General features: G+C 58.9%; 1 protein-coding gene across 1 annotated transcript; it reads right to left on the bottom strand.

Moving 5' to 3' along the window:
- Window positions 1-23,323, bottom strand: HS1BP3 (HCLS1 binding protein 3). The gene is made up of 7 exons (XM_058668224.1): window positions 23,209-23,323; window positions 18,862-19,027; window positions 15,757-15,964; window positions 12,785-13,019; window positions 5,922-6,097; window positions 4,993-5,128; window positions 1-1,538 (listed from the first exon to the last, which is right to left on the bottom strand). Exons 1-7 carry the CDS (start codon window positions 23,238-23,240, stop codon window positions 1,274-1,276), a joined length of 1,218 nt encoding a protein of 405 aa, XP_058524207.1. The 5' UTR covers window positions 23,241-23,323; the 3' UTR covers window positions 1-1,273.
- Window positions 23,324-24,055: the final 732 nt, after the last annotated feature.

The following is a 24,055-nucleotide window of genomic DNA, read 5'->3' as shown; positions in this document are numbered from 1 at the left end:
AGCGGCCTGGGTGGTTGCTGCCCTCAAGCCAGCTCCAACCCTGGGAGGGGCACCCTGAGTCCAGGGAAGACAGGCGGGGCAGGAGTCAACTCCACTCCTAGACCTCTGATATCCTCTCGCTCTGGGCAGGTGACAGGGGACAGCTCAGACTCAGGACTCCCAGTCCTGCAGGTCCTGGCCCAGGGAGGTCCTGTGTGACCTAGGGGCTCCTTGGGGCTGGCTCTGGGATTGCAGGGTGGCAGGTCAACAGCTGCGTTTCATTAAAAGTCAGTGTTGTATGTGAAGAACATACCCATGAAGGTATGCTGAGGGCCTCCTGAGCATGTATGGTGGTGCCCAAGCCTGTGGGCTGGGCTCTGGGGGCCTGGGAAACGTTTAAGGCATTGGCCTGCCTGGCACAAGGCCCCAGGACAACCCTGGGGACAGGTTACCCAGCAAGTCTAGGACCCTGGACCAGGAGGCCTTGGAGCAGAAGCCTGAGGGTATTCTGTCCCCTTGGTGGCAGGAGGGTCCCAGAGCAGGAAGCCCATCCCCAGGCCCAGGCCGAGCTACGGGGAGTGCCACAGGCTGCTCCGCTGCAGGGGGCAGTGGCAGGTGTTGGCTCTGTGCACAGAGGCCCAAGAAGGCTGTGGGCTGGGTCTGAGGAGGCCAGTGGCTGGCCAGGCCCTTCCTGAGAGAGGAAGAGGGGGAAAGGGGAGGGCCTGGCAGGAATTCCACTCATCCCCTTAGTAACTGTATTTGGAACAGGAGCAGTTCGTATTAACATGGCCAATGGCTGGGCTCCCTGCCCAGAGGCCCTCTCCTGGGAGGCTCTGGCAGGGGCTGCAGGCCTCCAGCAGCCATCCTGAGCAGACTCCAGTCTGGCCTGGCACAGAGACCTCCCAAATCCTGCCCCAGGTCCAAGCCAGCCTCCCTTACACTGGGTTAGCAAAATCAGAGGGCACAGGTGGGCAGATCTCCCTGTTTGTAGGACACCCTCCTAGGGTTACCCATTTTCCAATTTCAGCTCATCCTGGGGGCCGGGCTCCCGGCTCCTTTCCAGGTCCACGTGGACTGGAACAGGGTAGCCTTCCCTCCTGCAGTGAGCTTTGCTGTCTACACCTGCCAGGTTCCACCCAGACCTCCACCCGGGAGAAAGAGAGCAACGTGGCAGAGGGTCCTAGGGCTCAGGGTTCCCTCCCCTGGGAGAAGTCCTGGCCTGCCAAGGGTGCCTCCCCACTCACACTGGCATCCACAGCAGGGTCACCAGACCAGGTCCAGCATCAGGTGGGGGTCAGAAGAGGCTGGGGGCCTCCTGGGCCGAGGTGTCATGGTCCTGGATGTATTGCAAGATGTCCATCTCGTCCATGGCGTGGACCTGCGGCTGCTGCTTCGGCAGCTCTGCCATGGCTTCCAGCGGACGTGCTGTGGGGGGCACAGCTGGTTTCCTGGGTAGTGCTGGCTTAGCTGCCACCGGCGGCTTGGGCTTTGGCTGGGGCTTGGGCTTGGGCTGGGGGTCAGCCCCCAGGTTCAGAATCTGGTCCAAGTCCTCTTCAACCCTGAGGGACCAAGGGGAGTAGTGCTGAGCATCATCATCCTCCACCAAAACAGTAAGACCCCCAGAAATGCCACTCCCTGCGTGGGTGCTGGGCCTACCCTGGAGAGGAGCCAAAAGGCAATACCCATCTCCTCTCTCCCCTGTAGCATCCAGCCCCTCATCACCTCCAGAGGGATGCTCCTTTGGCAAGCCCACTGCAAAGGCGCTGGCCCCTGCAGCCCCATCAGAAACAACTACCACTGAGACTGTGGGTGGCTCTGTGCCTGGTGCCTTGGATGCATGATCTTCTTCACCCTCACGGCCCCTGGCAGACAGGAAGAGGAGCCGTGGGGGACAGTGCATGGCAGTGCCTGAGTCCTGGGGTCCAGACTCCAAAGCCGAGGTCTCAGCCAGCCCAAGTGCAGCCAGAGAGAACCTGAAGGAGGGGTGCCGAGCCACTGAGGCACCAAGGCTCTGACATGGCCCCTTGGTGGGCAGGACCACAGGCCATGGCATGGTGCTGGTCCCTGGTACAGACTGGCAGGAAGGGATGCTCCGCCCATGGCCCACACTCTAGCAGGGGGAGCTCTTGGTAGCGGCAGATGCATGGTGAAAGTCACACAGCCCACTACACCCCCCAGCCACGGGATCCCTGCCACAGCCAGGGGTGTCCACGTGCCTTGACTCATTTCATCTCAAAACACCTGTCAGTCTCATTTCACAGATGTGCAAACTAAGGCACAAGGTGGTGCCCCACAGCCAGAAAAATCAGGAATGTGGCCCCTGTGTGGCAGGTGTATACGGCATCTACACAGCGGCCAGCTGCAGGCCAAGCTTCTCCTTGTGTCTCATGGTACCAACACCTGCCACACTGGGGCATATGAGGGAGGGCTCGGGCACGGAAGGCGGATGTCCTAAGGGCCACTTGGCCATTGCAAGTGTCACATTTGTCATCTGCAACACAAGCAGGGCGGCCCCGCCTGGCACAGAGGCACAGCCCTGCCTGGCACAACCGGTTCCTCTTCTGCACCTGTGACTCCATCACCCCTGGTCCTCCATCTCCTCTGCCTGGGCCTCAGTCTTCTTGTCTATCAAGTGGGGCTGGCTCTTGCTCTGCCAGACTCCCAGGATCTCCTGTCTGGATCAGCTCAGTCAAGAATGGAGAGAGTTGTTGCACCCGCTTTCTGGGGGTGCAGGGAAGGCTCCCTGCTGGGAGCGGGGGCTGCACAAAACATGGTAAGATTTTAAGGAGTGACCACCTCGATTGTCCATGTGGAGCACACTGGCCCAGTAAGGCTGAAAAGGGCCTGAGGAGTAGCTACAGGAGTCCAGAGAAGGGGCTGGCCTTCACAGAGGGTCGGTGGATAGGGTGGGTGGGGGTTAGTGCACAGTAGTCTGGGCCAGCTTCCTGGGAGCTTGCGCCCAGCAGGAAGTGGGAGCGGGAGCGAGCTGGGAATCTGGAGGTGGAAAGGGAGCTGTGGGAGGAGGCAGGCAGGCTTCCTGCCCAAGCCAGGCATCCCAGGGCAGCATGGATGCTGGAAAGGCTGGCAGGGGGCAGGATAGAGGGGGTGTCTTTCAACAGAATGGCCCTGGTTCTGCAAGACCTGGAAGAGGTTGTGTGCATGGTGGTGGTGAGGGGTGGTGCTTGACACAGCTTCCCAGCGGGGCTGTCTCCCAGTGCTGCTCCAGCTGTTGAAGCCAGCCCTGTCTGCTCCCCCAGTGTCCTGCACAGCCCTCCTGAGAGAATCCAGAGCCCTCGTGGGCAGCAGGGAAATGGACATGAGTGTCCTTCTGGTCCAGAGGCAGCCCAGCCTAGGCCACCAGCCCACCTCAGGTTCCACTGCATTCAGGAGGCCAGGCTGATCCTGAAACCCCAGTTGTGCCTTCAGTCTCTCTGTGCAGGGACAGGTACCACTTGTCCCTGCATCCTCCCTTGGAAAAGTTCAAATTGTCCTCAAACAGAGGCCCTTGCCGAAACAAAGTGGCAGCCTGTGGCATGTGGCAGAGTCCAGCATGACACTGCTTGGTGCAGCAGCAAGTCCCCAGGAGACCAGAACGGAAGCTGCAACTGCTTGGAGGTGGGTGCAAGTGGGTGACACCCTGCGACCCCCCTTTCTGAGCACCCTGCTACCCCTGGGCTCCATGGGTCAGGGCTAACAACAGGTTCCATGGACGCCAAGGCCATGGCTCTTCTTTAGCCAGGTCTAGCTGGGGAGAGGTCAACTGGTGAGGTGCCAAGTTCAAAGTCAGCAGTTGGCCGGTATGGCTGGAGTCATGCTCAGCACCACCGTACACTGCCTGAGGATAGCCAAGGCCATGGCCAGCGATGCAGTGAGTGCAGATTTGGAAGCCCAAGCCACTGGGGAGGCTTTCATTACAGGGAGCTGACCACTGCTGGCCTGGTCACAGGCTCCAGCTCTCAACAAGTGGCTTCCGCACTGCAAGATGTCTGTGAACAGAAGGGGTATGGGGGAGATTTGCCAGGTGTGCTGTGGGAGGTTCCTGGGGCCCAGTGAGTACCTGAAGTGCCAAGTGGCACCACAGGACAGCCAGCACCGTGCTCACCATGCGTGTCCCTGACCCACCCAGCCTCAGGACCCCCTTGCAGGTTGCTGTCAATGCTGCACTGCATGGACATAGAGTAAGTGATGCCACAAAGACCCCACGTGCACAGCCCCACAGGCACCAGTGCATGCTGGCCCTGCCACCCCCCGGGGCTGGCCCCCACAGCCGCTTCCCTGTGCCTTGGTTTCTCCCCTCCCCACTCACCCCCCAACAATACTCCCTGATTACTCCCTGACTGCCAAGCGTCAGGGGTGAGGCCATGTGGAAGCGGGAGATGCCAGAGGCCTTGGGGACACAGTGACTTAGGCTCATTAGCCCAAAGCTGCTGATGAGGGGAACAGGGGACCGCTTCCTGGGACTGCATGCGTGGGGCTCCTGAGGCTGAGCTTCTGGTCAGTCGGGTGCCCCTGCAGCCTGGGGACATGCACACACAGAAGCAGGGAGAACCTGCAGCCTCTTCTCCCCAGATTCCCAGAATCCCCCACAGGGAGGAGGGGCCAGCACAGGGCAGGGACATGGCAGCTCAGCCATCATTCCCCACTCTCTCTCTTGCAACTTCCTCCCTGTTCGTGCTCCACAGCCCACCCCTGATGAACAGGCCACTGCACATGACATCTGTGCTTTGCTCCCTCAGGAGATCCGTGTGCCACCAAGACTTGCTCAGCCTAGTGACACTTGGCCCTGCCATTATGTCGCTTCATGATCCTTTGTATAAACTGTGGTGTGCGTGAAACTCACTCTCTCTAGCTGGAACTGGCCAGGCTGCTCCAGGGTGAGCTCCTCCTAGAGCCGCACCCCACTTCTGGGCCACGCAGAGGCACCACCTCCTCCCCGCAAGGCCACTGAGACCCCCTGCAGCAGCAGGACAGGCAATGGGTCCTTAGCTCTTCTGGAGCCGGGACTGGCAGTACCTGAACAGCTCCTCCGTGGCAGCCCCAAGGCCCAGGCCAGATGTGAGCACTCCTCTCTCCCAGGCAGCTGGCAGCAGTAACGGGTCACCCAGGGGGACAGCCCCGCCAAGGTCAGGATCCTCAAACAGCTTCAGGGCTGCGGGTGGAGGCAGCGGCAGAGTAGTAAGAGGGAGTCCTGGACTGGCCTCGGTGCCAGGTGCAGGGTCAAGCTAGCCGCGCTTGGCTTCACAGGGCACCCAGGAGACTGCGTGAGAAATCCAGAAAAGCAGGGGCAGCTGGGATAGGAGGAGGATAAGCAGGGGACGATGGCTCGCTGAGGGCCAGGAACCCCTGCCCTCCACCACCTGCTCCAGTTCCCTCTGCCTTTTGTGCCCCCTTGTTCAGTGCAGCCAGGCCCCCCCCAAGGTTGCTCTGCCTTTTAGTGCCAGCCACTGAGTTCACCCAGTACCAGGGTACAGGGCTGCAGGGGCACAGACACGGCTCCCACCACACTCCCTGCCTCCCAGCAGCCTGGACTCCCCCAGCCCATCTGCCTGCACTGCTCACAGCTTCCCCCACAACACTAATTGTGGCCTATGTTCAGAGACCCCAGAAACCTTGGCCCAGCTCAAGTGCAGCCCCGCCCTGCAGCGCCTCCACCAGGATGTCTGTCACAGTGCCCCAAGGAGGGACTGGTGCTTGGGTTCAGCTTTGCTCTCACCTCCGGCTCCTGAACCATTGGCATGTGACGACCTGGGTCCCCACAGCACCCTGAGACCTTCAGCCTGGACAGGAGACCTGTATTCAGTTTGTTCTTGGGGCCCAGCCACTCCAGATGGAAGCCAGGCAACACAGAGGGCTGTCTCTCCCACGGCAGAGTGTAGCTCTCAAATGTTCCACGCAGTGGGGAAGCTTCTGAGGCCGAGCAGGACACACCCCAGGGTACTTACGGTCTGTGCTGGGCTCCTCCTCTGCAAGGCCCCGGGGGGAAAGCTTCTTGCCCGGGTTGAAGAGCTCCTGGTCAGGGTCCACCTCCTCATCAAAGAGGGTGAGCCGGGGCCGGGGCCGGGCCGAGGGCTGGGCTGTCGCCATGTTCCCCTTAGTGTGCTTCTTGGGCTTCTTGGAGCTGGGCACAGACAAAACTCAAGGTGGGGATTTCCTCACAGGAGCTCAGGAGGCCTGCCCAGCCCAACCAGGCACCCAGCCTCAATGGGGGCCTGCAGGACACTGAGGGTTCGCGAAGCCCAGGACCGTGGCAGGGCTCAGGAAGGCCTGGAGGGGCCTGAACAGGGCAGCCTAGAGAGATCAGCAAGGCTGTCCTCAGAGGGCCAGCCAGCAGTCTGCAGCAGGCAGGCCTGAACCTGGGCCAAAAAGGGACTTACCAGTGATCTGCTGACATGGTGCTGAGACCCTGGCTCTGGGCGGTGGCCACGGTCGAGAAGAGCCACGAAAAGCGAGCACCTGGCCTCAACCTTGACCGCTCGGCCTACTGCACGGAGGACACGCTCTGTTTCCCAAGAAAGGGGAGGCTGCCTGGTCCCAGCCTGCAGGGGCCAGCACAGAGAGCCACACTCCACAGCCACTTGGTGATGGGGTACATGTGGTCAGGCCTGGGCCCAAGGGCAGAAAGTAACAGGTGCATCCCTTTAGCCCCTTACCGGCTCCTTGGAATCATGTGGTCACTGTCTTCCTAGCAGATACTTTGGTTCTGCCAGGCAGTCCTCCTTCAGAGGGGCCCTCTGGGAGTCAGCTCCCCTTTGGTCCTGTTATGGAGGGAGTTCTGGGGCAGAGAAGTGGGTGTGGCTGCCATGCTGGGTATTCATGGTCCATTGTGAGCAATACAGCCTATAAGCCAGTAAATGAGTGAACAAGCATGGCTGTGCTTTTAACAAACTGAGCCAATCTCTGCTTTTGATGCCCACATCAGCCATGCAAGGTTCCTGCACAGAAAAAGAAGCTTCTTACTGGAAACTGAACTCCACATGCCCGTCTGCCTGGCGGGCCGTTCCACTGGACTGAGGTCACCGTCTGAGCTCATGCTGGCAACACTGTGTGGCCAAACCGGGCTGAGCCTGGCGCTGCCCTCAGTGTAACACAGATTAAGCTATGGTGGAAAAATATCCAGCGTGGGTGCAGAGGGCGGGCTGCTTAGGAGGCAGCTTTCCCACAGTCCCGACTCCAGACTGTGGGGGACAACCAGGCGTGCTGGCCTCCTGCCGCTGCTGCAGGATGGCTGTGGGACAGAACAACCTGGCCAGGCCCCACAACTTGCTGCGGGAGAGAATGGCAGGTTAGAGCTGTGGAGTATCCGCCGGGGCAGGCTGGGAACGGGGCACAGGCAAGTGTACTCAGGGCTCTGTGCTCTGGCCTGTCCCCTGTGATGTGTCATGAGCAGGCAGGGTGGCGAGGGACGATTCTCGGCAGGGACAAAGCACAGGGACCTGAGGCACAAGCCTGTAAGGAATGCCCAGCCCTCAGCAGAATGTCACGTTCAGAGGGGCTGTGAGCCACATGGTCAGCCCAGGGGCTCAGGAGCTCTGCCCGCTGCCTCTCTGTCCCTGAATTATCCACCACAGCCTCCCTCTGTTTGGGCCCTGTTTCTGGATCCAGCAGGGAGAGCAGTGGTAAGGGCTGGAGGCAGCCCCAGGTGCACCAGCACCTGGACTGCAGGCCCAGTAGGGCAACTTCATGACCCCCTTCCACCCAAAGCTTCATCCCCATGCTCCCCAATACCCAGGTCAACATCAAGCAGGCCCCACCCATGGCTCCTGCACAGCAAAACCACATCCTACGTAGCCACTGGGCCCTATGGGGCAGCCTGCTCGCAGCTGTTGCCATTCAACACCAGCCGTCTAGGAACAAAGGCAGTGAGACAGAAAATGGCTGCAAGCTGTCTCCAGGGAGGCCATGCGCATCTCCACACAGGACTTTGGGCCCTGCTAGCACAAGCCAAGCCTAGCTTTGCAATGAGGCGAAGTCCTTGTCTTTTTCCCTGGAGACATCTGATATAAAGTACATGGCTGTCACGTGGGGCTGCTTGAGAAGCATGTGCGCACACACACAGACACACACACACAGAGACACACACACACAGACACACACACACAGACACACACAGACACATACACACACAGACACACACAGACACACACATACACACACACAGACACACACACATACACACACAGACACACACAGACACACACACAGACACACACAGACACATACACACACAGACACACACAGACACACACACAGACACACACAGACACACACACAGACACACACAGAGCAGCCCACTCCAAACAGCCAGGGTACTGCAGCCAACCTGGTCTAAGAACTAAAGGGAGGGCCTCCTGGAGGCAGTGATGGCCTGGCATGCAGCAAATTCGAAGGCTAAAGGCAGAAGCATGGGTGTTTCAGACAGGCGGGCCCACCAGTCACTCTCCAAGAAGTCCTGACTTGGGTATCGATGGGCATGAGTGCCCCCGCAAGCCTCCCAGGATCTCTCAGATGTAAGGCAGGGGCGGCATTGGGATGGGGAGGGCACAGTGGGCTCAGATCCTTGTGGCAGCTTTTTTGGTGCCCTGTCTGTGGGAGCAGAGCCTTATGTGGGGTCAGACAAGGCCCAAGTAAACGTGCCCATCGGCCGTGACAGGGACGGTGACGGGGGCAGAAAGACCCACCCAGGGTGACGCTGGTCTCCGACCTCAGTGACAGGGTCACAGACTGCATCCGCAAGGCCCCTCACTCAGGCCTCCAAGCCTCGGCTTTGCCTCGCTCTCTGCCCCTTCTCCTCCTCTCCTGCTACATCGCCCCACACCGACCAGAAACAAAGCGCTCACCGACGTGACCACAGGCAGGAAGGCCCACAATGATGACACTCTGGTCAGCAGGGGCACAGCGGCATTAAGCATAGCGTGCAGCAAACACGCCTGCAGCTCCTGCTTTCTGGGGTACACCAGGGCTCCCCTGAACTTAGGATGCTCACAGACCTCCAGCTCTCCTGCCAGGAGGGTCTGTCAGGAGATGGAGGCGCAAGTTGTGCCGCACTCCACAGGCAGCACACGGGGAGAGAGGCACCGGCTACTGAGGCTGACAGCTCCGAAGCTCCTACAGGCCAAGCAGGGGCCCCACTCCGTGCGGTGTAGGCATGCTCTGGTAACAGTGATCGGAGGACAGGCAGAGGCTTGTGATGATGCCAGGGAGGACATGGCCAGGCCAATAGCAGGGCAGGAGGAGGAGGAGGGTGTGAGGGCAAGTTGGCACGACCCACAGGGCAGGGGGGACTGTGGCCCTTGCCAAGGGGTGAGCAGAGGACAGGGCTGCAGGCAAGTCAGAGGCAACCTACAGGCCATGGGCTTCATGGAACGGACTTCCTTACCTGGTCAGTAGGAAACAGCAGGCCAGCCAGCACCGCTGTGCAAGCTCCAGGGGGAGCAGGAGGTGGGGACAGGAGGTAAAGGACGGGCCCTGCACAGCCCTCTCTGAGGCGCCACGCGGCGGTAGGCTGTAGCAAGTACAGACGGGGCTGCCAGTCTCCACGCTTCCCTTTGGGCATCTCTGAGACTGGTGGGATCTGACTTCTGGGGCTTTTAAACATGAACTTGCATGGGAACTGCCCCAGAGTCCAGGCAGTCGGAGAGGCCCAAGAATCCCAGCTGGTCTAGGGGAGGCCCGGGGGCCGGCAGGCAAACTGGGACATCAGAGAGGACCCCCGTTCCAGGAGCGATGGCAGTGCCATTAGCCAAGAGGAGGGAGCTCCTGACACCTTGGGGACCACCTCACTGTGGTTAACAAATCTAGAGGCATCCCAAACAACAGCCCCATTCTGCAGCAACCCTTCCATCCAAACACAGGGAAGAAGATATTTTTATAGAAGACCACATGCTATTTTAAGGACAATTAAGCAAAACCTATATGTTAAAAAAAAAATAAACATGCAACAGCACAGCTTTGCAAAGACACATCTAAGTGTTACCACTGAGGCCACAGGAAGGCCACCCCTTTGAGGGGATTTGGGGAGCCTGGCTGAGGTGTGTTCACGCGGAAGCCAGCCATCCCGGGGCGCTCAGGGACCCGGAGATGGCTCCTGTGGTCAGAGAAGTGGCAGGGCGACAAGGAGGGCAGGGGAGGCCTTGGCCAGGTGGAGTTTAGAGGAGCAGAGGGGCTTTGTCCGAAAGGAGTCAGCTCTCCTTCTAGACCTTTCCTGGGGTCCCCAGGAAGCAGGAGTACCGAGCAATGGGGTATGCATCCGGGAGAAGCTGTACACAGCACACACGCGTGCACTCACACTCACACATGTCCCTCCTGTTCCTGTAGCGGCCGGGCCTTGCCCTTGCAGACGGGGACCTCAGCGAGCAGTCCAGACACTCAGGAAGGCACGGTCTGCACAGCCTAGCACCCAGACTACAAACAGGGGAGTCACAGAACAGCACCCCCTGCACTGCTCAGCCCCCAACACCTGACCCCAGCACCAAGACGGGCTCGCTCGGAGGGCACACGGCCTTTGCCCCGTGTCCCCGTTTCCACATTAACAGGCACCACGGTCTGGCAGAGTGTGGTCAGCAGAAGACTGACCAATGAGAAAAGAACTTCAGCTTTCTCAGAACCGTGAGGTCCCTGATATGGGAAGCTAAACACAAAACCAGTATCCAACCAGGGAGGCGCTGACCAGGGAGCACTAAGCGAGGAGGCCGAGCAGACAGCAGCCCCCAGGCAGCTCCATGTCTGCAGTCGGCAGGATGGCACAGGGACAGAGGAAGATCCCGGTGAACGCAGGCAGCGGCAGTGTCGAAAGGGCCCAGGTAAGGTTTTCCCAACCTCTGAGTGCTGTTTAAAGAGGAGTCACGGCCCCCATTTCCCCCCCTCAATCCAAGCCAGGCTGGAAAGACAAAGGAACACAGGCCCTGCTTTGTGTGGGCAACTCCCACCCTTTCAGGCGATTCTGCAGTGGAGCCACATCGCCTCACTGTGGCCATGACCAGGAACGACCGGCACCTGACGTGCGGATACTGCCTGCTCCAGAACCAGGCCAGGATAGGGTGCAGTCACAGCTGGGGATGAAGGCTGCTGCATCTGCAGGGGAACTTGGGGTGTAGGATGGAAAAGGATGCATGCAGAACGTAGGTGGCTGGGTGGATCCCCTGCAAAGAGCAGGCTGCTGCCCACCTAATGGGGCCTGGACCCACCTAGTGAGTGCAGGGGGGCCCACGAGGAAACCTGCTCTGAACCTTCTGCCCTTGCTGTTTCCATCTGTGAAAGGGGGACACCTGCGGGGCCCTGCTACCTGGGAATGTGGGTGAGCTACCTGGCTGCAAAGCTCCTACTACATGAAACGAGGGTAAGGCCAAAGTCAGCCTCCCAACTTCCATTTCCCAAGCAGCATCCATGATGGATCCCAGGGGCAGCCTACTAATGCCCACCTTCTCCAAAAGGTGAAACAGAATAGACACCCCCCGGCTCACTGCTGTGGGGAAGCTTCCCCAGGAGCTCTGGACACATGTGTGCACAAGCATGTCCTGGGTCATGGCATACCTTACAATTCATACTGAGAGTCATGGCAAGAACATCTCAGAACTGCTGACTCGAGGGTTAAACAGCACCAAGCGAGTAAATGCTAGCCCAGTGCCCTGAAATTAGTAAGCTTGCAAGCACAGCACCTGTTACTCCTGAAAAATGTAAGAACTCCAGGCAAGTCCAGGGTCCTGTACAAACATGGCCAGGAGAGGGTCTTGGCCCTTGCGACAAAGCTTTCCTAGGGTTCAGGAATGAGGCTCAGCTGGTGTATGGGGCTTGGAGCTGGTGGCAGGTGGTCCCAAGCCAGTGGGCACATTCCCGACCATGTGGATCACTACCAGACCCCATGGGAAATTCAAGGAGACCCAGGCCAACCCCAAAGAGCATTTTCCTACCCCAAAAAGGAGCCGTTTTGCTCAGAGCATCTTGCAGTCTGAGGCTGACACCAGGCCGCCTCCATTTGGCACTGTGAGTGGTTACTTGGAGCAACCGGAGCAGAAAGGCAAATGCCTCTCCCTTAGCAAAATAAAGTTGGAGAGGGGTCGCGCAGTGGACAAGGCCTCTCCCCACATTGGTCCACCATCCTAGCTGCCTCTCCTTCAGGCCTAAGCCCTCCTCCAGAGGAGGAACCTAGTCTTGGGATCGACTGTGTGCCAAGGTGCTCCAGGACACCGCTCTCCGTCCTCCCCTGGCCCCCTGCAGCCTCCAACTCCAACCACGGCAAGAGAAGGAGCAGGAGCGGAGGCAAGCAGGGCTAGCCACGGGGTTTGTGCCTGCAGGTGTGAATGTATGCAGGTGTACGAGTACAAATGTGTATGTGATATGTGAAGGGGACCCAGTACACTGGCCAGGGCACCCCAACGCATGGCCTCCTGGTATCACGTGCAGTGAGCACCAACAGTACAAGTCTCCTGTAGCCACAAGATTCCTGAGGCCCTACATCCACCCTGCAGGGATGCAGGGCCGGGCCAATCCTCCAGCTTCCCAGGCACGAGTGCCCCGGCTGGAGAACCAGACTTCCTGGGAGAGGGGCCCAGGCCACAGGGCTATCCGGGGGCAGCTCTGCCAGGCCTTAGTACCAGGGGTGGGTAGGGGGATAGCCTGTGACCAGGGAGGGGCAGACAAGGACACAGCACTTCCAAGGGCATGTGGAGAGCAAGCCTTCTATCCCGGCAAGCCAGGATCCTAACCCTCAGGGAGCAGGTGGCCCAGGACAGGGGGAGGGTGCTGAGGCCTGTGTGCAGGAAGCTGGTATATAATCAGGAGGGTGTCCTGGCAAGGAGGGGAGACCTACCGCAGGATGCCTAGGGGATCCAGTGCCTCCTCCTCCTCCTCTTCCTCTTCTGCTTCCAGAGCCTTGTCTGTCTCCTTGCCCTTCAGGCCCAGGTTGGCTGGTCCCTCGCCTGCTGTTTGTTCCTGCGGCTCAAAGAAGTCAAATGCCTCCTCCTGGCCCCTGGCCTGGCTGTCAGCATTGTTCAGGATTGAGAACTCTCTGCTGGGCAGCCCCGCGGCCCCTGGCGATCTGGTCCCTGCAGAGGAAGACAAATGGGGTGCTTGATGCCCTCCGTACCTTGCCAGACGGCACCCTCCCTTGCTGGGTGTACAGCCCCAGAACCCCTGCAGCTTCCTAGGATCACCATCTGCCTGAGCCGAGGAGGGGGGCACAGGTGGACGGGAGGTGATGGGGTGGGTGATATGGCTGACAGCAGTAGCGAAGCCCAGATCAGAGCAGTCACAAACAGGAGCTTCCCAATAAGACAGAGGCAATGCTCCAGGAATGCTGCCAGCATGCCCACTGAGCTAGTGGTGGTGCCAAGCAGCTAGCATCCAGGGCAACTCCAACAGGCTGACATTTCAGAGCCCTGTGACAGCTGTGGGGCATGGCAAGGAGCTCTACCAGCCCCACCATGGGCAGGGACTGGCTCCATGATTCTATGTGGTTAGAGCGGCAAGGGCTGAGTGCACAGCGAGCACAGGGAAGGTCCCAGAACAAGTTGTGGTCACTCTGCTGCCAAGTGACTGAAATCAGCACTTCCCTGTAACCCATAGCCAGGTGTCCATGATGAGGTCAGCAAACAGCAAGTATCCAGAAACTTCCACAGCAGCCTGGTATGGCCACACACACACACACTCACACACCCAAGAACAGATGTCTCTGTGAAGTGGTAGGGCCAGTCCCACCCATAGAGTGCTTGAGACCCACCGGCTGTGACGTCCTGTTCATCCCCTCCCAGGGCCTGGGCAGTGTCCTGCCAGGCACCCACTTTCTAAAGCATTCGCCCCACACTGAAAAGCTTGGAGTGCACGGAGTGCAGGCTGCTGACAGCTCTACATTTTCAGTTCCACGTAAGGAACGTCTCTCGCAGAACCTGGGAGACAGTGATTGTACCTGCTGGAGAGGTGAGGACCCCAAGGGCAGGACAGAATGGTTGTGCTGCTGCACCCCCCAGCCCTCTCCCTCTGGAACACCGGCGAAGTCCTCCTGGGGACAGGCAGGAAGAGCAGGGAAGCCTGGGTGAGGGCACAGAGCAGCCCGGGCTCTGCGACCCTGTCCTGCCCAAGCCTTCTGTGGATTCACTGCCTTGGCTTTTATTCCCTACATGTTTCATAAAAAGTGTCTGTTGCATGGAGTTGGCTTCGTGATGCAGTGGAAGAGCAGTGCTGGTTCGAGTCCTGGCTGCTCTACTTCCTATCCAGCTCCCTGCTCAAGGCCTGGGAAAGCAGTGGAGGATGGCTCCAGTCGCTGGGCTCCTGCACCCACGTGGGAGAGCTGGAGGAAGCTCCTGACTCCTGGGTTTGTCCTAAGCTCACCCTGGATGTTGTCGCGTTCGGGGAGTGACCCAGAATATGTAAGCTCTTCTTGTCCTTCTCAGCCTCTTAAATAAGTAAGTAAATATTCTTTACAAAAACAAAAATGGGTTCATTTGCTCTCAACTTTCTCTACAAATCCTTGCTGGCCTTGGAGCTGGGAGGCTCTCAGTAGTCGACCAAGAGTTTCAATGAAAGCACTGCTCTAAAGTGAGACAGTCAGCCAGGGCTGGTCCTGGCCAAAGCCAGGAGGCTGCAGCTCATGCACGTGTGCCCTCTGTCTGGTGTCGCTTTATCCAGGAGCTCCTCCGTGTCCCAGCACCTCCTTCAGCAAGTGCAAGTGTCTCAGGTGCCCAGGGTTCATGTCCTGTGCAGAACAGTCCCCTGAGGACCGGAGCCCCAGAAAAAATCCTGTTCCACTTTCATTTCTATCCTCCCGGAGTGGGCAGCGCCTCCCTGCAGCCAAGGCTGACCAGGAGGGGTGCCTTAAATGCACAGGAAACGGCCGGCCCATGAGGCAGAATCGCCCAGTCATTATGAACAAGGCGCTGGGAACACGCTGAGCCCAGATCCCAGCCAAGCTGCCCGCTCACTGTGTGACTTTGAATAAGCCACTGTATGTCTCTGTGACTCGGTCACTGCCACCTCAGAAAGGCGACAATCAGAGTGGCCACTCCCTGGGATGATTGGGATGGGCCGGGGAGTTTCAACACCAGCTTCTGCTGGGAGTTGAAAACAGGCAGATGCACTCAGTGTGAAAGCAAGTGGGGGGATACCACATGGACCAACAGAGATAGAGGGCAGGAACACAACGAGGTGTGTACTGTGTGAACCCCCTCCATTGTACACAGGCACACACACACACACACACGTAAAAGGACATTCTGTAACACTCAAGGGCCTTGTGGCAGCACAGTGGGTTAAACTTCCATAGCAGAGTGTTGGTTCAAATCTGGGCTGCTCTGCTTCCAATCCAGCTCCTTGGAAATGAACCTGGGAAAGCAGCAGCGGATGGCCCAAGTGCTTGCAAGGCCTGTGCTTGGTCCCCACGTGAGAGTTTGCATCCACCACTGACTGCGTAAGAGCCCGTTCTAGGCACCCCACTTGTGAGCTTACTCATGGCATGCTCACCACCCCTCACGGGCTTCCAGGTAAGACTGAAAAGAGAAGAGGGGGAAGTTGTGCGCGTGCGCAAACATGCGTGTGCACACACAGGCCGCAGCGCCGTCACGACAGTGCTGGCCCGGAAAGCTGCGGTGTGGTCACTCCTTGCAAGACGTCCTAAGTTAAACACATGTGACCCCCCAGACCACAGGCCCTGGAAGTCTTCTCTGCCACAATGAGGCCTACAGGTGTCAGGGCCAGTGACCCAGGCAGCCAGCCGAGGGTCACCTCACCCAGCCCGGGGCAGAGAGGCTGGGGAGGCCTCGGGGATGGGCGACAGGGCCCAAGGGCTACCTAAGAATTCCAGCAGCTCTGGGCTGCTGGCCAACTCAGCATCCTCAGAGATGCGGCGCAGGATCTCATCAAACATGGCTCTCCTCTCCCGGATGTCCGCCTCTCCAACGAACAGCACCTTCCTGGGCAGCGGGGGAAGGCTGGCAGCCGCGGGGCGGGCACTCAGCTTCTGGTAAAACTCCTCAATCTCGCTGTACTTCTTGGAGACCTGGAATGGGAGGGGCAGGCTGTTACCTGAGTGAGCAGTAAGATGAACAACACCTGTTACCCCACCAGACACCACCCCCCCAGCAGCATGCCCAGGCCAGCTGCTCCTCTCCACGTTCCGGTTCCCTGCCTCAGTTTCCCTCCTAGTCAATACTGAAAGCCCCAGGAGTCCAAAAGAAAGATGTGACAATGGTATGATTCTAGGCACAGACTCCGGCATGCGGCCCCTGCCTGGCCTGCAGGCCACCACTGTCACCGTGTCCTTCCTAGACCTCCTGGGCATGCTCAGCAGGCCCTCGGCACATCTTCCTGCAGCAGCCTCGTCACCATTCCCCACCAGCCAGCGGCATCTTCCCACGCCGCCACACAGTGCAGCCAGACATAGCCAGAGCAGGTTGCAGCCTGGCCCACGGCAGCCTTTGCACACTGGAACCATGAAGAAGCCAGCCAGGCTCCGGCTGCCACCAGGAGATAGTATTGTGTACCTTGGGCTGACTGCCAGCCCTGCCTCAGCCTCTCTCCACATCTCCTAAGGAGCCAAGGGCTCGCAGGTCCATGCCTCCAGCTCTTGCTGTGTGCTTGGTCTGCTGAATGGGGACAACAGGACAGATCTCGGTGGCACAGGGGGTGGCAGCCATGGCACAGGTGTTCCAGTGACAAGGACAGCCACTGCTCTGTGTGTCCCCACCATGCCCCGAGCCCCTGACTCCCAGCTCCTCTGGCCTCGCCACTCTCTGTGGCAGGGCAGGGGTGAAGCACGGATGACTGAGAGGTCAGGTGTGCCCGTGCTCTGGGCTCAGGAAGAACCAGTGACTCTTGGCATGGGCTATGCACACAGCGTACACACTCGTCTAACCGGCGCTGTCCCCTGCGCTCACAGGCACTGCAGCAGCAGTCAGCTGGGACAGGAGCTGCAGCATACCGCTGTTGACCTGGGAACAGTCCTGCAAGCCAGGCCAGCGATGTTTTTATGGGGATTGGCAGCGTGGGCTCCACCTGGTCCTGAGCAAGCAGTGAGCAGGCAGAGATGGTGGCTGAGCGACCCCTGTTGGCCTGAACTGCTCCAAGCAGGCTGTTTCCACAGAGCCCATTAAAGCCAGGGCTGGCTGGGAGAGGAAGCTGAAGTTCTCACATGGCTCAACATTCATCCTCACGGTCCACCCAGGGCCTCTCAGCAGCAAGCAAAGGTCAAGAGAGAGAAACTGCGTATGAAGGGAACGAGGGAGAGTCTCGCACTGATCTGTTGCCCCGGTGTGCCAGCTCTGCTGGCTCCAGGCAGATGGCAAGGGCCACAGAAGCCCCCTGCACAGCAGCACATGCCGGGGCATTCACCAGGCTCATGGCACCGGCACTACCCGGACCCGGCTCAACTCCAGGGGTGGCAATTAACCACATGTTCATGCTAAAGCATTTCCATCTCCTTAAAGGGGACAGGTAAAGTGTTCATTCATTCTTTCAGCTAAGGCAGGACATATGAGAGGGAGTTCAAGTGTAGGCGACAGCCGCAGAGTGCATTTTCCTCAACCCCTGCAAGTGCTTTGGGACATGCCAGCAGCACAGCCAGCATGGCCAGCGCTGCAGGATGGGGGGCTGGCCCCGCGCTCCCCAGTCCCCAGAGTGCAGGGGGGCGGTGGGAATCAGCCTTCTTCCTCTTCGGCTCCTCCCCCTGAAGCCATGGGGGTGCTGACCTCCCTGCTAAGCCCAGGCTGTGCAGGGCAGAGGCCCCTCGGAGCCCGCCTGGACCTCACCTGCAGGGACAGCTCCGTTCTTGCTGACTGCAGAAGCCGCAGTCACCAAAGAACAGCACTGCCACTTGCACACGGATCTGCGTCCCACAGTCTTTTAGGACACTGTGTCATTTTTAATAAATCACCAAAGTCAGGCAATTCACTGTTCCCCTTTTTGGCTTCGGCTGCTGGGAGATTCAGAGCCAATGGTGTGCAGCCCTGCAGGAGGCACTCCTCTGCCTCCTTGCCCACTGACCCCACAGGGGTCCGGCTCTCATTCTCCTGCCCCAGTGGCACACTTCTCCTCCCCAGCCTCCTCTCCACCCTCCATGTCGGTTCTCCAGGCAACTCCATCCACCACCAGGCTTGGAGTATCACCTCCTTGCTGAGGCTTCGAGCCTTAGGCCTGACTCATCCTGAGCTCCAGCCATGTGGAGGGGGACCCTTCACACACACCACATCCCCCGTCGGATCTGCTCTCCGGTCGCCCAGCATCCTTTGGTGGAAGCAGTAGGTTAGATGCATGCCATTTACCCTGTGCCACCCTCCGCTGGTGCCCACATCCTTGCCGGCCACAGGTGTTCTGCTCCAAGCCCTCCACCTGGCGGCAGGGTGGGGGCGGGGGTTGTGACTGTCCCAACCTTATAACTGCGTTCCCTACCCTCAGCCTTGTTCCTTCCAATCCAGCTCTACTCTCCAGCCAGACTGGCAAAGGGGACCACGTCACTTCCCTACTTAAAGTTCCTCCTTGGTTGCAGGACAAGTCCAGGCATGCCCGGGATGCTGCCAGTTATCTAGCCTCACCTTCTGCTTCACGTCGGGACCACAAATGCACCTGCTCAGAGCTCCTGATGCAAAGCCCTGTGGCAGTGGCCACGCGTCTGAGCCACTGCGCCCCCTGCTGGACACTCTTCTCGGGCTCCAGTCCGACCTGCTCAGAGCTCACTCTTCCCCGGAAGGTCAGCGCCATCTCTCCACACGGAGAGTCTGCCATGTGCATTGGTCACTGACCCCATCTCTTCGCAAGTCTATATGTGGACTGCGGGCATCTGAGGCCCACCCATGTGACACAGTCTGACCCTCGGGAAGCGCGCAACATTGCTCACACTCTCTTGAGCAGCAGCTGCCCCCTGGGGCCCCTGGGTCAAACACAACCCCCTCCCCAACTCACCAAAAACTGGACAACATCGTCAGGCTTGTGCTTAGCCAACTTGAACGCCGCCAGCCGGGTCACCACGAGGATCTGGTACTCCACATGACCGGACATCATCTTGCCGCGCACCTCCTGGTGCTGGGGCACGCTCAGGTCGAGGCCCGTGTGGACATTCTGGACACGCCTGCCAATGGGAAAGACAGAAATCCTAGTTCAGGTCCCAGTCATGGGCTTCCTGAAGCCCACAGGACCTGGTCACTGTGCAGCCACCGGCCCTGCTACTTGCTGCCCCCTTAGGAGGCTTGCAAAGGCCTGGACCTTCCTTGTCTTTGGGCTGCTTCGGGACCAAGGTGAGCTCTCCGCATGAACAGATAGAGGTAGGGATGGATCCGGGGTCTTGCACACATCAGAAGTCTCACAGACTCTGAGGTGGTCCTGGGCCTGCATGGAGAATGCTAGGATAAAACACACCAGGGAAATAGGGAAGACAGGCCTCTTCAGTCAGCCAGAGGGCAACAGAGGTGCCAGGAGCCAGGGAGATCAGGGCAGGCCAGGACAGGCCCTGTGGGTGAGGTTGCAGGAGACAGCTATGCTGGTTCCCCATCTGGGCAGGCTGGGAGGGCACACATGCTAGAGTGCAGCTCTGCGCAAGAACTAAGGCAAGAAGCAGCTCAGACCAGACCAGGTTATAGTACCTACCGGCATAGGTGTGGCTCAGATCTGGGGGAGGGCCAGTTTATAACACCCACGGGCAGATCTGAGAACCAGGATAGGGTGCAAGACAGGCAGGTATGGTCGCAGCACCAGCCAGTTCACATTAGGGCCGGAACTGGGTACTGACTGCACCAGGATAGGTGGCTGTACCTGCCAGTATGAACTGGAACAGGGGTAGACTAGGCAAGGCTACAACACTGCCAGTAAATGCTGAGGTGAGACAGGCTACACTAGACTGGGCCATAGCATCCACCAGTACAAGCGAGACTGGGTGTGTGTATGTGTATAAGCAAGCCCAGTAGGGAAGCAGTGGGGACGCCCCTGCTGGGCCACTGCTCTTGCCAGTGAGCGTGAGAGCTGGAACTGGGGGCAGACCAGGCCAGGCAGGGCTATAACATCTGTTGGCCTACATGTGAACTGGGTTAAGGAGAGAGCCAGGCTGGGCTACCCGACTGTATCCACTGGTACAGGCATGAGCCAGAGTAAGGGCAGGAGGGTTGGACTTCGCTGCAGCATCAGCTGGCAAGTGCTGGGACTAGGGGCAAATCCTGTTGAGCTAGACTGAAGAACCATCTGGAGAGTGCAAGATCTGGGACAAGAAATGGATCCAGTGGGGAGGCTTTGGGCACCCCTCGAATGGGCTGTAACTCCCACTGTGAGCAAAAGAACCAAGACTGGGGTGGGTCTAGCTGGAGAGGCAGTGGCACCCACTGGCATGAGTGTGGGTTGGAGGGTGGAGTTGGCTGGGATGAATTAGGCTTCAATGTCCAATGATATATACAAGATCTGAACGGGATATGGGACATACCTGACCAGTCCACTGTACATGTTGGCAGGCACAGGAACCAGAGCTGGGAGCCAGTCCAGTGGGGGTTACTGGGGGTCACTCTGACTGGGCTGCAGCTCTCCCTGGTGTGTGTGGGAGCCGAACATGTGGTAGGTGGGGCGAAGCTGGGCCTCAGCACCCACTGGCTTGCAGAAGGGCTGAACAAACTGACCAACTACCCCAGTGAAGCTTGACAGCAAACTTCTGGGCAAATGGAGACTGAGACGGACTATGTCAGCCAACTGACCTTGGACTTGGAAGGATTTCCTCATCCTTGGAGTGGCGATATCACTAGCATCCCACACTATTGAAACCACTTGAACAGAACTCTCAGAACATGCTCCAAATGGGGACCTTGGGATGATAGGGTGGCTCTTCCCCATCCCCAGGTACTGAGGTGGTTGGAAGGCTCATTGTATACCTCCTCCCCTCCCCCCACCCCGGATACAGGAAGAAGAAAAAGAAAACAGGTAAACAGTGGTCTCACCCACTTTCCCCTGGTCCTTAACCTTTTCCACCCTGATCAACTATGTCACCATCATCATCATCATAAAAAAAAAAGGTACAGCTCTAGGGACTGCTCAGTGCAACTCCCACAGGCTGAGCTAGGCAGTGCACAAAGCCACCAAGAAAGGCTTCTCTGAGAAGACCGGGGCTGCGTCCCCCATCCCACACCAGGGCATGTGTAGGCTGCGTCCCCCATCCCACACCAGGGCGTGTGTAGGCTGCATCCCCCATCCCACACCAGGGCATGTGTAGGCTGCGTCCCTATCCCCATCCCACACCAGGGCATGTGTAGGCTGCGTCCCCCATCCCACACCAGGGCGTGCATGTGAGATTTCCGAATCTCACACCCCAGCAGGAAGCACCTGTCGCTGAGACACTCTCTCGCCTCTCCCTTGCCTTTGAAGCACGTTAGTGTTTTCTGCTTTTGTGATTACTGCCTTGCTTGCTCGGCTGGGGGCTGTGTGAACTCCAGGCCTGACAGTCTATGTGACACCTGGCAAGTCAAGTAGGCAGAGCACTGCTCAAGGAGCAGACCCCCTGGTGTGCATGTTGGATAAAAGTTGCTCACCACCCTCTAGCCCACCAGTTTGTACTTTTTGAAAGCTGCTTGCTTCAAACCCACCAACTTGCTCCTTTCAAAAGTTAACAGTTAAACTGACCAATCATGACCGTGGAATTGTGTGGAATTGGCCTGAAATGTATAAAAACCCTGTGCTGCTGAACCTCAGCCCTTTTTTTCTGCCCCTTCTGCCCTGTCTCCTGCTGCTGCTTCAGCTGCTGCCCCTCCCCTGTCCCGCTGGGCAGGCGTGAGGCTGGGAACCTAGGCCAGCCTGAATAAACCGCCCTTATGTGTTTGCATCAACTTCAAACTCCTGATGATTTTCTGAGGATCTCAAAATCTGGGTGCAACACCTTCCCCAGCCATTCTTGCTCAGCCTTCCTGAGTGGTCCCCCCATTCTTGCCCACAGCTCCTGCCTCTGACCTTGTCATTTGAGGCATGGCTCCCCAGGTAATCACACCCCGGTTCAAGGCTTTCAAGATCATTAGCAGGTGGATGGCTCCTAAACTCCAGTTAGTGCAGACCTTTGCCGCCATGCTCGCTTGGAACTGGATCCTGAAAATGAACATATCCAGACCAACACCACTGCCGCTTCCTCTTACACTTGCCCCCTGCCATCTCCCAGCCCCTCACTCTTGGAGTAACACAGGACAAGAGCCTTTCACTCACTGACACTTCTGTAGTCCCCATCAGCGAAGGGGAAAGCTGAATCTACAGAACCCGCCAAGAACCCAGTCCCCTGCCACCCCATGGAGTCTTGCAGGACCCCCTGATGGCTCTGCCTGGCCACAACCCAGGTCCACACAGCAGCCAAAGGATGTCACTGCAGCTCCCACAGCCACCTGTCTGCTCACCTGTCCCCTGCTCTCAGGCCCACCTGCTCACCTGACAAACTCCCCCTGCCCTGATCCTCACCCTCAGGCTCTTGCTGTCTTCTCTGCCACATTCATTCCACTCCCGCCACAGCATCTTTTGGGGGGCCTCTTCACTCAGCGAAGAGCCAAGAGGGAGTGGGTGCTGGAAGCCAACTGACCATACAAGCAAACCCCCATACCTACTGTCACCTGACAGTCACCTGGGTGAGTAACACAGCTGTGCACAACACACTGGCTTGCCAGCAGGTTTCTGAGCAAGTGTGGGGCACACACCAGCACACCAAGTAAATCCCTTCACAGCTTTTAACACCCAAGGCCTTTCCTGCCTTGCCAGGATGTGTCTTCCCGCAGTGCCCTCCAGATCACACCTCGGGTACACACACACTGCCTGCCACTGCCCTGAGGCTTGGGCTGTGCAGCCTCCAGCACGACACACAGGGGTTGGGGCTGAGGGAGGGAGCGCTGTGTTCCCATGGCAACCTCAACTTTTTGCCGGCCCTTGGCACCTGCAGCCTCCTTCCCCTTTCCCTCCTGCCCGGCACCCCGCACCAGCCGGGCACTCGCGGAGCGCTGCAAGGTGCTGTGGGTGTGTCTGGATTCCGGGAACCTTAAAGCACAGAAGTCAGAGACTCCCTCTAGCCTGCGCAGAAGCCGCTCGTTCCCGGTCTTCCACCGGGTTCTGAGCGCGCTCTTGACCCTCTGGGAACCTCGGTTTCTTTATCCCATACACTGGGCGCCGCGCCACCTCTCCCGCAGGACGGCGGAGGGGGCAGGGGCGCGGGGCGCGGGCTCTGGGCCTCGGCCGCCGGCGTCTGCCCCTCGGCCCAGGCGCTCCTGGCCTCCGAGCTGCCCGAGGGCGGCGCGGCGATGGGGTCCCGCTCACCTGGAGGTGACGAGCACCGCCGGGGACTGCATGGCGGCAGCGGGCGGGGCGCGCGGTCACGGGATCCGGCGTTGCAGCGGCGCCTTGTCCCCGCCCCGCTCCCGGCGGCCCCGCGCCTGGACTGAGGCGTGGCCCACGCCGCCCTGCGCCCGCCTGTGGTCCGCCCCGCCGGGGTTCCTCCTGCAACTTGGCTGCTCTGCTCTGTCGCCTGTGTGTTGTCGCTAGCTGGGCCCCTCTCCCTCTTGGCCTGTTTTTTCCCTCTGCAAAGCGCTGCGACTTTAAGAAGTTCCAGGGAGGTAAAGCAAAACGTTTATTTTGGTGCTAAAACAGAAAAATAAGAACCATGTGCATCATTTTTTGTTGACGTTAAGAAGACCCCGTTATATGCACCAACATAGTTGTATCTTTTCATTCTGTGTAACACTTGGGAGCACCAGGGTGCAGAGGCCCAGGAAAAGCCAGGCTGCCCCCAATCCATAGTCCTCCCCCTGGGGCTTAGCGGTGGGTCAACGCTTGGGGCAGCGCTGGCCACCAGGCTCTGCTCCTACTCCCCGCTTGCCGCCACCACCACCATCATCATCACCACCACTGGCTTTCTCCAATGTCGCTCCTGAATGGAGGCATCCATTCACACGCCTTACTGATTTGTTTCGAATGTGCCTCTGGAACAGAAGAGCAACAGTGGAGGTCAACCAGTGAATGGATGAGTCCCCAGGAGACTAAGGGTGGTGGGCGAGCACTGAGACCTGCGACAGGTGTGGCTCGGCCCCTCCCTGCCAGTGGCTGTATGCTAGCCCCCCTCTCTACAGCTGGGCAGCAGGAGGGTTAGGGTTAGGGTTAGGGTTAA

The sequence above is a fragment of the Ochotona princeps genome, chromosome 8, assembly GCF_030435755.1.
Source record: "Ochotona princeps isolate mOchPri1 chromosome 8, mOchPri1.hap1, whole genome shotgun sequence".
NCBI lineage: Eukaryota > Metazoa > Chordata > Mammalia > Lagomorpha > Ochotonidae > Ochotona > Ochotona princeps.
This window is presented reverse-complemented; position numbering and strand designations above follow the sequence as displayed.

Coding starts and splice junctions, on each gene's coding strand:
- HS1BP3 (XM_058668224.1), bottom strand. CDS start 23,240: ATGCAGTCCCCGGCGGTGCTCGTCACCTCCAG. Junction 13,020..15,756: donor AGAGCTGCTGGAATTCTTAG/GTAGCCCTTGGG, acceptor CTTCCTCTGCAG/GGACCAGATCGCCAGGGGCC. Junction 6,098..12,784: donor GATCCCCTAGGCATCCTGCG/GTAGGTCTCCCC, acceptor GTCTGTGCCCAG/CTCCAAGAAGCCCAAGAAGC.